The 17,477-nt window shown below is 36.1% G+C and overlaps 1 protein-coding gene across 10 annotated transcripts in view; it reads right to left on the reverse strand.

Moving 5' to 3' along the window:
- The window catches only part of DMD (dystrophin), a 1,715,077-nt gene that overhangs the window by 1,098,957 nt on the left and 598,643 nt on the right, over window positions 1-17,477 (reverse strand). For 9 of the 10 annotated variants that reach the window (XM_030575515.1, XM_030575505.1, XM_030575489.1 and 6 more), the window contains 3 exons: window positions 6,525-6,704; window positions 5,502-5,630; window positions 2,604-2,774 (listed from right to left, as the gene is read on the reverse strand). In XM_030575515.1, the coding sequence (XP_030431375.1) occupies window positions 2,604-2,774; window positions 5,502-5,630; window positions 6,525-6,704 (480 nt within the window). The remainder of the gene's footprint in view (window positions 1-2,603; window positions 2,775-5,501; window positions 5,631-6,524; window positions 6,705-17,477) is intronic. The other variant, XM_030575496.1, reaches the window with a different exon arrangement.

Genomic DNA, 17,477 nt, shown 5'->3' on the forward strand with positions numbered 1-17,477 from the left:
TGGTTACATTAGTCATTGGTCTCCCACCAGGATGGATGAAGAAGAAATACCCCCATTGATTCTGTTAGATTTCTTAGCTGCCTTTGATCATCAGGTGCCGTTGACAGGGATGCAGTCCTTGGAAAATACAGGTGCTGTCAATTAAGTTGTTCCATTTTGTGTTTATAAGAGAACTCAGATGGTAGTGCAGATTCACTGCCCCAAGAGATCTCTCTAATGTGGCACTGTGAGATTCTATTCTGTCACCATATGCAGACCCAAATACTTCACAACAGCAAAGGCTATGTTGACCCATAAGTTCTATACTTCAGCAATTGCTTTCCAAGAAGTATGTATTGTACTTAATATGCAAGACCAAGTCACAAAAATATATTATACTACAAAAATCTATTACACTACAAAATGAAATGAAAAACAAAGCATCCTTTAATTCACAGTCAATTATTCTATGGTATAAAGAGGAAGACAAAATGTGGAACAGAGATATAGCAATGTAGACTTTTGTATAAAGCAGGGGATAGATCATTCCAAGAAATCTCAGGTTAACATACTTTCAGTAGATATACTATTTCCTACCTCAATACAGAATTATTTTTGAAGTTTCTTCTCCTATATTCCTGACACTCATTCAAGATATAAGGCTAAATTCAGATCTGTGATATGGAGTTAGGGGTCCAGTGATATCAAGAGGTGAGGGTCGTTGATGAGAACTAAAACCAGAATTTGGCCCATTGGCTCAGATCATTTCCCTTTCAATTGAACATGGAGGGGCCAATCTTGCCTGCATCCCTCCCCTTTCACGTCCTCCTCTGTGCAATTGTTTCTCTTCTCTTGGACATCACAAAAGCCTCCCTGTGGTATTTAGAGTCAGTCTGGAAGTCCATGATAGCATGACAGCAATAGAGTCTGGTTTCCAGGAAGTCACTGTTACTGGAGCCAGTGCAGAGGCACCAGACCTTGGTAACAATAAGCCCTAACCTACAGCAGATCTTCGGGGATTCCCAGGAATCTCTCATGTTTGGTAGCAAAGCCCACAGTCCTTTCAGCCAGGGGGAAAAATCCATGCTCCCAGTGCGGCTTGCAAGACGAGAATAAATCTATGAATGATAAATTCCTATGTTTTGATTATTATTTTATAATTTTTTTTTACTAGAGCCAGGACTTTAACTTTCTTTAATTGTTTTATGCTTTATATTTTATTGGCAAAGAAAATAGTTTAGCTCACTGGCAATATAATAGTTCAAGTCTCTCGCCCTTTCCTAATCTCCATTACTTAAAATGCCTGCAGGCCTTAATGCCTTTAAAACCAGTTTAGTTTATAATCATATTTGCTTTTTGGATGATTTAAAGAGATAAAAATCTCATAGCATAATGGTTTTAATCAAAGATGAATTTAAACAACTCTGTACCAAGCAGCTCTGTGGTACTGAATTATGATGATATATTAACAATGAAAATAAATCCTCTGCCTTAATGCAAGTACATATTTAAAACAGTCCTACAAAAAAAACTCACATGTATGTAGCTTATTGTTATAACTGCAAGTTTTTGTTTTGCTTTTGTTTAATACCAAAGGAATAGATAATGATTACCCAATTTGCCTGGAGCAAGGGGCAGCAGATCATTGCAGCTTGGGAGGAAGATTGTCACTCAGAATTACAAACTCCCTCTTGGTTCTCCCACCACGTGGGAGGAATAAACTGTAGCAAGTCTAAGCTCAGCCTGACACATTGGAGCAGCTACAACAAATGGTGGATTTGGTTTTGGGAAAGGAGAGAAGTTTCTATCTATTCCTTGCCCTTGCATTTCCACCTGTCCTGATTCCTCTTCCATCCTGCTACCTAGGATGCGTGGCGGTCTAGTGTGGATTAGGTAATTTTTGAGCCATGTTCCACACATACCTGGCCAAAATTTGACTAAAAATTACCTGTTCCACATTAAGACCATATTCAGCACAAAGTACTTAAACCAGTGCCTAACTTTAAACGGATGAGTAATCCAAGTGAAGTTGATGAAAATATAAAGAACTTTGTTGAGTCATTTGAAAGAAAAAGACTGGATAAATGTAATTTAAAAAAATCAAACTAAGAAAAAGGCCATTTTAAGTTGTGGGAAGAGCCAAAAATCATAGTAGTTCCAATGGTGATATATATGCTTAAGAAATAATTATTCCATTTGTATAGTCTATAACTACTAATTTGGTCTCTGGGGTGCAATTCTAGCCTTACTGAAGTGAGGCCAGGTTTTTGCTCCTTATAATTTAAAAAGGCAGTTGATGTTCTCTGTGTTTAAAAAACTTTGTTCATGTGTAGATACCTTGTGTGCTTTGTTTAATTCTTGAACAGATTTTTAAAGACGAGTTACATGCTCATGAAAATACTTATATATGGAATGGCAACAGACTAAATATGATGAACTCCCCCACCCCACCCCAACTCACTTTTCCTTCCCACATTCTTAATATTTACATTTTAATTATATATCTTTTTATTGTTCCTTTGAAAAATGTGTTCGAGGGAATTTGATTCCTCCTATGTAGGACCATGCACCTTTTGTAAAGAACCACTTAGCATGCATCTCCACATGGGAGCAGTTCCTCCTACCTTTCCACTCTTAATTCTTTGTGATATAGCTGAAAATCGCTGGTTGAGCTCTGACACTTTAGGCTCTATTACTTTCCTGCAGTGATCTCCACGGTTTGTCATCAAGTCTACTGCCTGGTCACGCACAGAGTCCACCTTTGGACGCATATCATTCAGCTCAGCCTTTAAGCGCTACAGTCCATGAGCAAGAGACAGGGCTTGAAGTTAGTAATAAATGCAAACAGAGAGTGAGAGAGACAGTGTGCAAAAGAACAGAGAGCAAAACCAAAAAGCAAATTCAGGTAACTGTGTGAGCGTGCACATATAATAGGGGGGCTCTGTGTAGATAATCTATTCTGACTGTGTAGCCCTCAGGTTTAGAGACGGTGTATGTATATACTTTATTAATGATCTACACTAGCATTTATTGAAAGATGATGGAGAACATATTTCCAGTTTTTTTCTAGAGAGGCTGTTTCTTGCAATATTAATATACTCGGTGGAAGAGGTAATTTTTTCAGGTCAGTGGGAGTCCTAAAACTTAAAATGTAAAGACTGTGTCTTGATCTTTGTCCTGACCCAAGTAAACATATTGTAAACAACATTTACATGAACCTTGTATGTGAGAAAAACCTGTGTGTTTGTTGCATGCTTTTCATGACTAGGAACAGTCAAATTACTCTCCATCAATAGCTCCGAATAGTTTTGGTAAACGCAGATTTATGATTTTGAACATTATTATTTTTGACCATATGTCTTCTTGACTACAGGGAAGTACTCAGTAACAAAGGGGAAGTCTACACCACCATGTAGCATTGCTAATTTTCATGCTGTAAAATAGTTCTATTCATACTGTAGTGGTATGGTACTATTGTTCGTGATGAGAAAAATGCTATGTTAAATGCCCAGAAAGGAGAAGGGGAGCAAAATCACCTGCTTCTGCTATTGGAATTTTGAAGGTATTGCCAAAAACAGGCAAAAGTATGTAAATATAGGCTAAAACACTGGAGATTTGAAACATAATTGGGCTTTATGAGGTAAACCAGATGAATTTCAATAAAGACAAATGCAAAGTGCTCCACTTAGGAAGGAACAATCAGTTTCACACATACAGAATGGGAAGAGACTGTCTAGGAAGGAGTATGGCAGAAAGAGATCTAGGGGTCATAGTGGACCACAAGCTAAATATGAGTCAACAGTGTGATACTGTTGCAAAAAAAGCAGACGTGATTCTGGGATGCATTAACAGGTGTGTTGTAAACAAGACACGAGAAGTCATTCTTCCGCTCTACTCTGCGCTGGTTAGGCCTCAACTGGAGTATTGTGTCCAGTTCTGGGCACCGCATTTCAAGAAAGACGTGCAGAAATTGGAGAGGGTCTAGAGAAGAGCAACAAGAATGGTTAAAGGTCTTGAGAACATGACCTATGAAGGAAGGCTGAAAGAACTGGGTTTGTTTAGTTTGGAAAAGAGGAGACTGAGAGGGGACATGATAGCAGTTTTCAGGTATCTAAAAGGGTGTCATCAGGAGGAGGGAGAAAACTTGTTCACCTTAGACTCTAATGATAGAACAAGAAGCAATGGGCTTAAACTGCAGCAAGGGAGATTTAGGTTGGACATTAGGAAAAAGTTCCTAACTGTCAGGGTAGTTAAACACTGGAATAAATTGCCTAGGGAAGTTGTGGAATCTCCATCTCTGGAGATATTTAAGAGTAGGTTAGATAAATGTCTATCAGGGATGGTCTAGACAGTATTTGGTCCTGCTATGAGGGCAGGGGATTGGACTCGATGACCTCTCGAGGTCCCTTCCAGTCCTAGAGTCTATGAATCTATGAATCTATTTAAAATTTGTGTTGCATTGTCTACAAGTAATGACTGTGTAATAGGAGGTTATGCCTATATTGATGGAAAGGATAATTGTACTTTATACCTTACATTGGCAAAATTGCTCATCCTATTAAAAAGACTGCCCTGTAATCCTGCTAAGATCAATGTTATGAAACATTGATTTATTCCCTGAATAAATGTTGGTTTGAAAATTATGGCTGTCTTGAAATTTGCAAAAGTTTTGCTTTAAGCAAATTGTATCACGCTAATGTCAGTAACCCAGTCCGATTTAGATTTTGCAAACTGTTCCTCAGTTAGCATGGACTGACTATGTTGTCAAAGCATGGTCAAATATCCAGGTGACTAAATGTCACACAAATTCATTCAAGGGAAAACAATCAATACAGAGCATAACTCAAGGCAGAATACAACCTCAAGTATGAAAAACTGTCTTAGACAGGATGCAAACTCTGAGCCTCATATGCTTTACAGTGCATGCCAATTTTTAATAAATTGGATCTGATGATATCGTAGTGCTAAATACTGCCCTGGATCTGAGGGCAGATTTGTTGTTTGCAATGGGGACCTGTACGTGCATTGTATATGACATATAATATCCCTTCTATAAATGATGAGCCACTTCAGCTAGCATTATCCTCCGTTGTATGTTGCCAGTGCAATCAATGTTTGGTAAGCTAAAACATTATGATATCAATAGCAAGCACACAATGATTCACAAAAGAAGGGAGTAGAGAGAAAAAGGAGCACACAGATACATTTTCTTTTTTAAATAGATGCATTTGAGGTAATAGTTTTCAGCAGAGATAGGCTTAAGAATAAGTGTTCTGCTCACTATGAAGTTCCCAAACCTTAAAATATCATATTTAATTTTTTTTCTACTGCAGGGCTTACTTTTGCTATTCATTACAATATTAAGCAATTTATAAGCTGTTGGAGGATAGTTTTGTCAAGAGAAAAATAATGTTTCACTATCTTTCATGATGCACTTTAAAATCTCTAGGCTAAAAAGCTTAATGTATATAGTTTTTTAGAATAATATAATAATAAATGCTTCCCAGAAAACTGCATGTTACCTTAAGAACTTCCTCTTTTTGCTCAGATTTTTGTTTTTCTGATTCATCCAATAATATTTCTGAACGATACATCCAGGTTGTGATGTTAGCTACATTCTGATCAAATGTCTCAATTTGCTTTTGATATTCCTGTATGTGGAAAACAGTAAGTATTTATTAAAAAAAAATCAGAGCTGAAATAAAATAAATCCACGATTATGCAAACTGTGGCAAACATTACATACATTATAAAGCTAAAATTAATTACATTTTTCCAGCAGCTTTCTCTCTCTCAAATATGTGCATATGTGTTTATATCCATTGGCAGTATGTAAATATTTATATGTATTACAGAAGAGCAATAGTGACATATTTAAGGTAGAAGTGGATTTTTCAATTTGACTTGGACTAAAATCTCTGGTTACTGAACCTACATGAGTGAATTTAGTTCCCCACCTATTTGAAAGCAAATTGAATGGCTATTTAAAAGTCCTCATTTTGGCTAAGGAAGAATTTAAAAATGCTTCCTTCTGGAAAATTTGGATTATTGTCTCATCTTTCTATGAATCCCTATATTCATACAAATACAGCTTCTAAAACCCAGAATCTCTCTCTCACACACACTCACCCCTATTATCTGTGTGAGCAAATGACATTGCCCCGATGAATTTAAGTTTTTTAACCTACTCCCATAATCTGCCACAGCTGCAGAAAGCTACAAGAAGAGGGGCCGTGGTGAGGCAGAAAAGAAGAGATGCCAGCAGTGAGTCTATATATTTGTTACTCTGTGCGCGCGCGCGCGCACACGCACACACACATACACAAATTCTTTGTTTACAACCCACAAAACACCACTGAGGTCAGTGGACATATTGACACAGAATCTGGTGACAGTGCACCCATGAATACATGTATTCTAATAGGGCCTAAAAGTGCAATATAATGGAGTTGAGCCCATAATATTAACCTCCACACCTATCCATACACTTAGGCCTAGTATGGTTTAGTGATGGTGAACTAGAAGCACAAATACTTTTATCTTACCAACAATAGGTTGAACCACTCCTCAGCTCGTGAAGTTACTGCTATCCAGTTACTTTTCAGGAGGCTGAGCTTATCATCCACTAGACCTTCTTTTTCCTTAAGCACTGTCCTCAAACCCTCTCCTAGATCACTGATGCTCTTTAGATGGAGCTGGCGTTTTTCAATCTCCTTCTGTGTTGCCTGTGGAAAGTGTACCCAGGATGATTACTTAGTAAATATGAAAGGCCATCTGGAAATAGAACACCTCAAGGAATCAAAAATTATATTTGTCTCCACACTATGATTGTACAATACAAAATGTTAAAACAGAATACTAATAGGGGGAAAAAACCAACACCTTCACTGGTTTGCTATTATGCTATTATTATGCAGAATACACCAAAATTAAAGCATATTCTTCCAGCTCTAATGACATTTTAAAGATGTCTCATACCCTCAGAGTAGTTTTTAACCAATACTTTACTTTAAAAGAGTGTGTATTACTTGCCATTACAGTACATAGTTCTAATGTATCATGCAAGATGTTCAAATTGTATGTTAAGAAGTTTTATTACCTAAGACAAAAGCCTAAGAGCTAATTTTTAAATAAGAAAAATTATCTATTAAAACACCATGCAAATCAACATTATAGGATAACTAAACTGAAAATTATCAGAGGGGCAGCCGTGTTAGTTTGGATCTGTAAAAGCAGCAAAGAATCCTGTGGCACCTTATAGACTAACAGATGTTTTGGAGCACGAGTTTTCATGGGTGAATACCCACTTCGTTGGATGCATCCACGAAAGTTCACGCTGCAATACTTCTAGTAGTCTATAAGGTGCCACAGGACTCTTTGCTGCCTAAATTGAAAATGTCAGTACTTTTTTGATTACAGTATCACAACCCTAAAGGAATAGCAATATTATTAGTTTTAAATACTGTAGGAACTCCCCACACACACACGTCCAATGCAGTCTTTTTCAGCTGTAACTCTGGCCTCTGATCTGTAATAAGGTACTATCACTTGGGATTGTACCCTGCAGACTAAAATTCCCCAAATGGCCCCTTTCTCACAGTAAGAATGAAGATCAAACCAGGGGTGTCCTAAATATGCACACAGTGGCACAGCCCAGCCTCCCAACAGTTCATTAGCCCTCTCATTCCCATTATGTGCTTAGATTTAAAATGATATGCAAGATTACCCAATGTACTTATTCTGACTAAAATTTGCAATAAAGATGCAAGAAGGTCACCAAGGGAAAAAACTAAAATATAAGCCCTATGTAAACTAGTATGAAGTGGCAAACAGAAATACAGCACTAAACAGTAGCCACAACTAAGATTTGCTGAAGTCTCAGCAGGTGGCTCAATTTACTGTCACTTGACACCACAGCTAATCAGTTATTAGGGAACATTTCTTTCTGACCCAAAGCTGGTGGTTGCTGCTCAAACGATGCCGGCCTGCACCTTTTACCTGTTTAGGGAACAAAGACCTAACTCAAAATGGCAAATCTTAGAATTGTGAGATGGTTAGAAAATGCATGGGATGACATACAAAATAAAGTGAGTGGAGGAGACAGCAGTGATAATGAGCAGTCACCAATAAGAGAGCAGGAACTGAGGAATTTTCATGAATACCTAACTACACAAAGGAGAAGAGCCTCGGCCATCAACAGACCGACTGGCACACACCTGTCAATCACTATTTCCTGTATCCAAAAGGCCAATGTCCTTACTGACGTAGAATCAAATGTACAGCCAATCTCCATTACATCTCGTATAATTCCACATTGTTAAGCTTATATGTTTTCAGTAAAAGCAAAGCTTGGCAAACATAAAAAATAAGGAGAAAAATTACTCCCATTGGTACAACAGCATCCCCAAGTGTATTTAGCAGATGTTTTTTAACTTACTGTATAGCAGCTGTTTGATGCATACATTGCACTGAGTTAATAATCTGATACCACTTTTTTTCTCTCAAAAATAAGTTTTTACTATTACATTCCAGATAAGGATAAGCAGTTTTAAATGTTTTACCAAATTATGTAAGCATTGTGGAAGAAAGTTATGTGAGAGAATTTAAAAAACATTAATGGAGGGAATATGAACAATCTTCTCTAAATTTCAGTTCTATGAGACTTGAAACAGAGGTTTGAGATTTGGCCAGCTTCCACTTAGTCTGGAAGAAATGTAAAGGCAATCTTTTCCAGCACTGTTTGATCTCTTCTGCCCTTGGGGAAAAAAACATACTCAATTTATTTTCAACAAAGAATACTGCTTGGCTTCAGCTTTGGGTGAAGGCTCAGGTCAGCTTCTATTTTGTCTGAACGGTTTAGCCAATCCAGAGTTTGAACATGTTTTGAATGAAACCTTTGAGACGTGTTCATTATTACTTAGGACTATAATTTTTTATATATATAAAAAACTCAGGGCAATCTTGATGACCATCCCCTCCATAATACACAAACATTTATCACAGCTGGAACTACAAGGTTTGTCTAATCACAATCTAAATTTTAAACAGGTAGATAATTTTTACACTATTAAGTCAAATCTCCGCTAATTAAAACTGCAGTTCAAAGTCAGATATGCCCTTCAGGTTGTGACTCAAAGTCTAGTCTGTTGAGCTTCTAAGTTGAGCAGAGCTGGAGTCATCTCTTTCTCTCTCAAATACTGAGGTCTTGATCAATTTTTTTCCCTTCAAATATAAAAAGCTGTTGTTCCAATTACCAAGTGCTCATCCTGTGCTCTGGGCACTCAGACAGTAACCAAAGGTACCAATCTCATGTTAACCACTGTAAGAAATAATAGACTGATCATTCCACCAGAGGTAATTAAGCAACACCTGCTCCCAAATGCTGACCCTGAGTAAGATAAGACAGCTTGCCTAACTATACTGAAATCAATAGCAAAACTCCCATTGATTTCAACGGGGCCAAAATTCCATCCTATACGTTTCATCAAAAATTATTTCTGTTAGTTACTACATAATTTCTTTTATCAAAATATTTTTTATATGAAATTCAGACTCCACCCATCTCCATGCACTGTTATTCTGTGTATATTTTTCCCACAGTAATAAATCAGACAACTTTAGCATTTTTTTACACTAGCACAAAAAAATTGAAGTATCAGAGTGGTAGCCATGTTAGTCTAGATCTGTAAAAGCAGCAAAGAATCCTGTGGCACCTTATAGACTAACAGACATTTTGGAGCATGAACTTTCATGGGTGAATACCCACTTCGTCAGATGCATCTGACGAAGTGGGTATTCATCCACGAAAGCTCATACTCCAAAACGTCTGTTAGTCTATAAGGTGCCACAGGATTCTTTGCTGCTTTTAAAAAAACGGAAGTACTTTTAACAGATTTTATATATATAGCAAGATTGAGATACATGTGTAATGACCCCTTTGTAACATTTGGTATATTTATATTACTTAAAACTTAAAATTACACACAAAAACTATATTAAAAAATGCATTTTTAGGTTGCAGAGTCAAGCACTAAAAGTTAGGAAATACCAAGTTATAGTTGCTCAGATAACATTAATTCAGTCACCTTGTGTGTTATGATAAAGACATTAATTAAATGATCATATACATTTTTTCCACAGGACCTTTACTGCATTAAGTGCATATGTTGGATGCACAACAGTGGCAGAATTAAGCTTTCGCAGACAATCATAAGTCTGGCATTTTCTAACTGTTGAAGGTTTAACTTTACAACATAATTAACTTTCTTTTAATATAGTCTGTGAGTGTAAGTGTATGTGCAAATATATAGCGTCAGATCTTTAGCACACGTCATTCTGATCCTTTTGTATGTTCTCTATTTCCTTTAAAAAGCAATTTTGTGGACATTCTTATAAATAAATTTTGGACATTTTCTTAATAAAGTTATAAAAATAAAACACTTTTACCAAGAAAGGATAAGTAGGAGCAAGGAATTCTTTAACATGAAACTGTACGGTGAAGGCTTCCTTTGAAAATGTCATGTTTGGGCTTCTTCAATTACATTTTACAATGATGAAGTAGTACTAGTATACATCAAATTAAGCTGTTGGTTCATTTTGCAAGAGCACTAGGGCCATGACTAAAATAGTATTGAGGATAATACTTTAATTGCATCAGTCATTATTATATTTGCTTTAAAAATTCACAAGCAAGACATGATGGATGAAAGATTCTGTATGATTTCACGCTGTATATATAAATCCCCAAGGTGATCCTAATAAGTCATAGAAACCCTATAAAGGAAGGAAGTTAGGTTGCTTAATTCTCACAAATGGGAATACTGTATTACTCAGACGTTGACATGATATCTTTCTTACTGTATCAGTCCAGGAATTTATTTATTTATTTATAGCACATCTATTATTTTGACGGTGTTCTGGCCCTTAGCTATGAATCATCTGGCACAATTTTTTTAGCACATTTTATTTCGTTGATGTCACTGACAGAAAATATATTGCAAGTTACATTAGCCACTGTGATTCAGTGTATTTCGATTTAATTTATACTCATTACTATTATACACTCTCAGCTAAATTATTATACTAATGCCCTAGCAGTTGGAGCTGGTATGGAATTTTTCTTGGTAATGTTATCTGGCATTTCCATTCTGAAAACACACTACCACAGCAATCAAATCTTTTATCAGACAAATCTGGCTTTAAAAGCTAGGTAAGTCCCAGAGATTTCAATGTCTTCCATGATAGCAATTCCACCACCTCTTGTTACAACTTTTTTTTTTACTGTTTAATTCTTTTAGTTAGAAAATTATTTTTAACAAATCTTTCTTTTTCCTGTTGTAAATTATACTTGTTACTTTTATAATAGAACTGTACAAAATGGAAAAAAAAAACTAGCTTGTCCCTTCCCTGTAAGAGGGCATGACTGTTGTGTACAGAATACTGTGTCTAGTTTTATGTGACTTAAGCAGGCTTTCACTATTTCCTAAAGAGACTTTTTTGCAGTCAAATATGTTTTTTCTTAAATTTCAGATTAAACTGGTCTTAACTTAATTTCATATCCTTCTTTTGGTTCGACAATCCCTCTGCTTTATAACCTCTGGTACTGAAACTGAATGGACTACAGTAATGAAGAATAGTGCTGTGCAGAAAGGGACTGTCATCTCACTGGTCAATTACATCCAGAATGGCATGTGTCCAGTTTTCACATGGCTATCACCACTGATGTTTTCCCCCTTTCCTTTCTAACTTCCCAAAATTAGTGTTTTCTAAATATTTCTCCACAATGGCCTTTTCCTGGCCCAAACCTCCTCCCACAGCAGTTAACTGGAGATTTGCCATTAACTTTAGCAGGAGGAAGATGGAGCCAAATGCTCACCTTACCAATAGTAGTACATTACCATGAGTACCAAGCTGCCTCATTAATCTCACACTCCCACAACTGATTCTGGCACCCTTATTTATCATGTATTATTTTATTTTGTGAAAGGTTCCATTGAAATTAAGGTAAGAGCATCAGGCCCTCACTGAAAATTACCATATTGTTAAGAAGTAGATCTAGGATGACTTCTCTGTTTGGGCTCTCTACTTTCCAGACCTTCACATTTTCCTGTGTGTAATTCATGAAAGTTCTTGATAATTCATATTATCTATAAAACCCCATAACATGCACACTTTCTCTCTGTAGTGTGACAACCACCTCTTTCTTCAGATCAAGGCTCAACATTTCTCCTTCCAGAATTGGGGGCCCTGGAGTAAATCAGTCCTGCTCCAAAGGTTTAATTCTTAATTATAAAATCCTAGTGCCATCAATATTGGAGTGCCAGTGCATTAATAAGTGTGTATAAAAGTAATGAGTATAAATTAAATCAAAATATTCTGAATCACAGTGCCTAACACAGCTTGGCAAATATTTTCTGTCTTTGAGATCAATAAAATAAGTTTAAAGACTTAATTCTGTGGGTTTTTTGTTTGTTGATTTGTTTTTAACAATGTTTACAGGAAAGGCAATAGAGTTGACTTGAGAAGTTTATTTAAATACATACAAATAAAAATGCATTTCCTAACTCCCACTGCAAGAGTGCCTCTCTTATGCTAGCTACCAATAACTGGTCACTCTTTCCAACTTATCCCGGGCTCAGCTACACTGGGAACCGAGGCCTCAATTCCCAAACACAAACACCGGCTTTCCCTTCTAAAGGGAACAGCTTTTTACCTAGGCGATGCCTTTTCCCTCTGCTGCACACAAACCTTCTCCAGCTTGCTTCTCACCTTTTCTCTCTCCTCTCTCCCATTTAGAAGAGATTTTTAAAGGTTATAGGTTGCCCTTTAATAGGACTCAGGTGTCTATAATTTATCCAAGGTAATCTCTTTTCAGTTCATAGGAAAAAAGGTTTTCACATTCTATGACTGATTTACCTATTTTCAGTTACCTTTTCAGAACTGTCTTGTCTGATTTTGTCACAATAGATACAGTGGAACATTAATATCCAGGGTTCCCAAAGATAAGAAGTTGTTTATATGTTTTAAACCTTTTTTCAACCTTCTTTTAAAGCAGATTTGAAACAGTCATTGGTTTTGTCTGCACAGATTCAACTCCAGTTCAATCAAGTATTGCCTGAGGATTTCCCTATATCTTTAAAAATAATTTTAAAATCCTCAGTTACAGAAGTCCCTGCAGGATTTATAATTTCTTCACAGTGTTTTGAAACATTAATAATCCTTTATTGGAAACTATGTCTTTGAAGAATTAACACTTATTACATCATAAAATTACTGCTTATTGAATCATACATTCAATGAGCCAAATTCTCTCTACAGCACCTTTACAGAGATGTGATTTCACTGAAATCAAAGGAGTTGATAAAAGTATAAAAATGGTGTATATGGTGGAGAATATGCCTGTATATGTATGTAAATATTGCTTTATACATGCTAAAAATTCTCCAAGCAGAACATTCCTGGTAATGGGATTATAAACTCAGCCTGGTCTGCCTATATACACTTCAATAGAGGCCTGTTGTTTTCACCCAGTGTTTTTTAGCTGAGCTGACTGAAGCAAAAAAGAGGTGAAATGACTTGTCGGAGGTCACACAATAAGTGATTGGTTCAGGCTGGATTTGAAGCCAAGATTTTCTAGATACCAGCTTTTTAGTGTAACCACTAAAGCATCACTTCCTCAAGAGAATATGCAGTCCTATATAATATTTCTGCAGGTTAGCAGAAACAGTAACACAGGCTTGGTTCAGCTTTAATTACAGTTCAAGTTGGTTCAACCATTCAGCACATTTCTCCTATATGAATTTTTAATGAGCTTTTCTTTCCTTTCTTGATTGTCTTAGGGAGAAAAAAATTTAATCGTCTACCTGTTTGTAGCAATAGTAAGACATAACAAGAACTTCCTGTGTAACTGCACTAATCAGCAGACCTAAAGCCCTAATTATGCAACTTTTAGATCATTAAGGTTCATATCCAGTAGTTAAATTAAAATGAATTAAAGACAAACCTTTCCATTTAACCTGCTTCAAGGGTGTATCCATCAGAATTATTTGGTAAAATAAAAAAATAAACTAGCTTCTCTGAGCGCACAGGGAAATATTCAGATGGTAATGCAGCTACATCTCCATTTCAGGAGAAAGGTACTGTGTAGTTCAGCATTAGCAAATAATGTTTTTGTTCTCTTCACTGGAAAATGCACCATGTGATTGGCAGGCTAGTTCTGCAAGATTACACACTTCTTCCCTTGAAAATCTGACATTTGTCATTTGCTATGGAGGATGAGATCACAGGATTAACTAAAACTTCATGAAGTCTGATGTAATATGGAGACTTCACCACAGGAAAAAGAAGTAGGTGAACATGAAAAATACTGAGTAGTAATCGGGGTTTCACAAACCAAGAATAAACTTAAAAATAAAATAAATAATAGTAATAAATAATTAGAATCACATTCTCCAATGTCTCTTGCTGTGATTCTAGATGATATATTTTAGAAGTATATTATTATTATTCTAGGATGATAACAAGAAAAGCTTATGCACCTTTCAAAGCATTTACAAATAGAGGCAAATCCTTTTCCTATTCACTTGTGTGGCAGCAGAGCGTATGCCACTAGAAGATTAACATTTCAAACTAGGAAAAAAGGCTCAGGTCACATCATATGGTTAAGTAGTTTAAAAAAAATAAAAAATAAAAAAGGAAACCAAAACTAAATCTTGTTCCAAACCCTGTATCCACTGCACTCTTGTGAAGGAGTATATACAATGGTGTCCATATAGATCTACAGTACAAGGTGAAGTTCAGTAAGATCTTTCACTTTTTTTTAGCCACAGGTCTACTGAACAAAATTAATCTAAGGGGAAAAAATTGTTGGCCTGTAAGCATCTACAATTTATGTATAACCATATATCTTCAGAGTTCTCCTTGTTTCTTGCATGTTGTTGAATAACTAGCTTAAGCTTTGGATATGGCCATAATCAGAAGATATGTATAGTCTGAGTATACTGATCACTGAGTTTCACATGATTAAAACTCAGTTATTTTGTATGGCTTGCACAAAAAAAAATAAGCACGCTTCGCAGCTGAAAAGATAAAGATAGGCTCAAGGGATGAGATACCTGCATGAAGTGAAAGTTACGGAAAAGGGGAAGCTAAATAGAGTTTTGCCTTTTCTTTGTCAAAATTTTGAATGCATATTTAAACCAAACCCTTAAAAGATTCATCTATGTCAGATTTTATATGCATGTCTGTAATCATGCTGATTGGTTTTGTGCATGTTCTTATTTGGATATAGTGACTGTAATTAAATGGTAGCAACATCATAGAATCATAGAATATCAGGGTTGGAAGGGACCTCAGGAGATCATCTAGTCCAACTCCCTGCTCAAAGCAGGACCAATCCCGAAATAAATCATCCCAACCAGGGCTTTGTCAAGCCTGACCTTAAAAACTTCTAAGGAAGGAGATTCCACCACCTCCCTAGGTAACCCATTCCAGTGCTTCACCACTCTCTGAGTGAAAAAGTTTTTTCTAATATCCAACCTAAACCTCCCCCACTGCAACTTGAGACCATTATTCCTTGTTCTTTCATCTGCTACCACTGAGAACAGTCTAGATCCATCCTCTTTGGAACCCCCTTTCAGGAAGTTGAAACATCGTGGTTATATTTTTTGATACTTGTGATTACCAAACATACATATAACCAAAAGTTTAACTATATGACAAAATTAATTCTTTACTACATCAAAGTGGCTATTTAGGAGCTAATTGAGTGACTCAGAATATTATGGGCTGAATATCTGTTTCACTCTTTGACCTTACTTCCTGTTTGTGGGTGGGGGTCTTGTCACCATTTTTTAGTATGCTGTTCCAACAATAAAGCAGCATGTTCTTTAGCCTATAGCACCTGTAAGTAGATGGTGTTATTTTACCATGTGTGGGTCCCTGTATGAAATCTAGTTTCATATTCAATACATTTCACTATAATTAATTACACATATTTTTTCTTACATGTGTACCTAGTACAATACCCTAGAACTAGTAGATTAATAATATGGATTATTACTCTCAAATTACATTTTGAGTGTACATTTGTGGTGTAATTACAATGTAATTATAGTTATTGTGAAAAAGTAAAAAAGCAAGCAGTGTAAAGTATACAGAGGTTGGTTGATTGTGCATACAAGTAGTTTATTGCAATTTTGTCAAAAGGATTCTGTGTATTTTATACCACCCCTCACTTCAATAGTTTTCTTGGTTTTGAGCATGCTTTTTAGTGTCCTTTGTAGTGTAGATCCTTTTATTTTACTTGCTTATTTTATTTCATGGATAGCCCTAAAGTCAGGGATAAAATTACTTTAAGAAGAAAAAGTTTGAGAGTCACAAAGAAGAAATGAAAACTAGAACATCCACAGCAAACAACAAAAACCCACTATTGTGATGTGGGATGGCTGAATATATATAAAACAATTTTTATTCTGCTGATATTTTATCAGTCCTGTTATCTGCAAAAAAATGGAAAGACTGCATTAGCAATTCAAGTAATTCAGCTTGGCCTTGATCAGTAAGATTGGGGAGCTATTTTCAAACAAGATTTATCTTAGAAAGGCTTTGCTGTTTTAGGTTATTTATTTCACCCTCAGATACATTTTAGCAAGCATACATGATGCATGATTTTTGATGTGTCTGCTGACCTAGTGAAAATGTAGCCTGCAGTCTCCTTGACCATATCAAATCATAATGAACAAAAATGTTGTATTAACTGAGTGTTCACCTTAAAAGCTTTGAGAGCTTAACTTTTAAAAATAATGGCATTGTCTTATGTCAGGAGACTAATATCAGAGGGGTAGCCGTGTTAGTCTGGATCTGTAAAAGCAGCAAAGAGTCCTGTGGCACCTTATAGACTAACAGACGTTTTGGAGCATGAGCTTTCGTGGGTGAATACCCACTTCGTACCCATCCGACGAAGTGGGTATTCACCCACGAAAGCTCATGCTCCAAAACGTCTGTTAGTCTATAAGGTGCCACAGGACTTTTTGTCAGGAGACTGAAACCACAAATAATGACTCAAACACATAGATATTTCCAATGAGTTTCACAATTAATGGAATATCAATGGGACTCTATGCTCGAGAAATTATAAATATATGATATACGTTTTTCTAGCAGTATTGGGCTTTGGAATAGCTGTGGGTTTCAAATCTCATTAATGTTAGTAAAAAGCTTCCCCTACACTCCCCAAGTTTTTAACTGGAAATTTAAGGCCAAACAATTTATGCCAAATAATAGCATTATCTACATGTATAGATTGATGTTAATCACCCAAAACTCAAATTCTTGTACTGTGAGAATAACATATCTCACTAAAATATGACTGCTATCCGACAGGTTTAATATATTACTGATATGTGCAATAATATGATGCTTAAAAACTTTTAAAGTCACAATATTATCATAATGATGTAACAATGTTGTTCATAATTTTCAACTAATCAAGTTTCCAG

Source organism: Gopherus evgoodei, chromosome 1 (assembly GCF_007399415.2).
Source record: "Gopherus evgoodei ecotype Sinaloan lineage chromosome 1, rGopEvg1_v1.p, whole genome shotgun sequence".
Lineage (NCBI taxonomy): Eukaryota > Metazoa > Chordata > Testudines > Testudinidae > Gopherus > Gopherus evgoodei.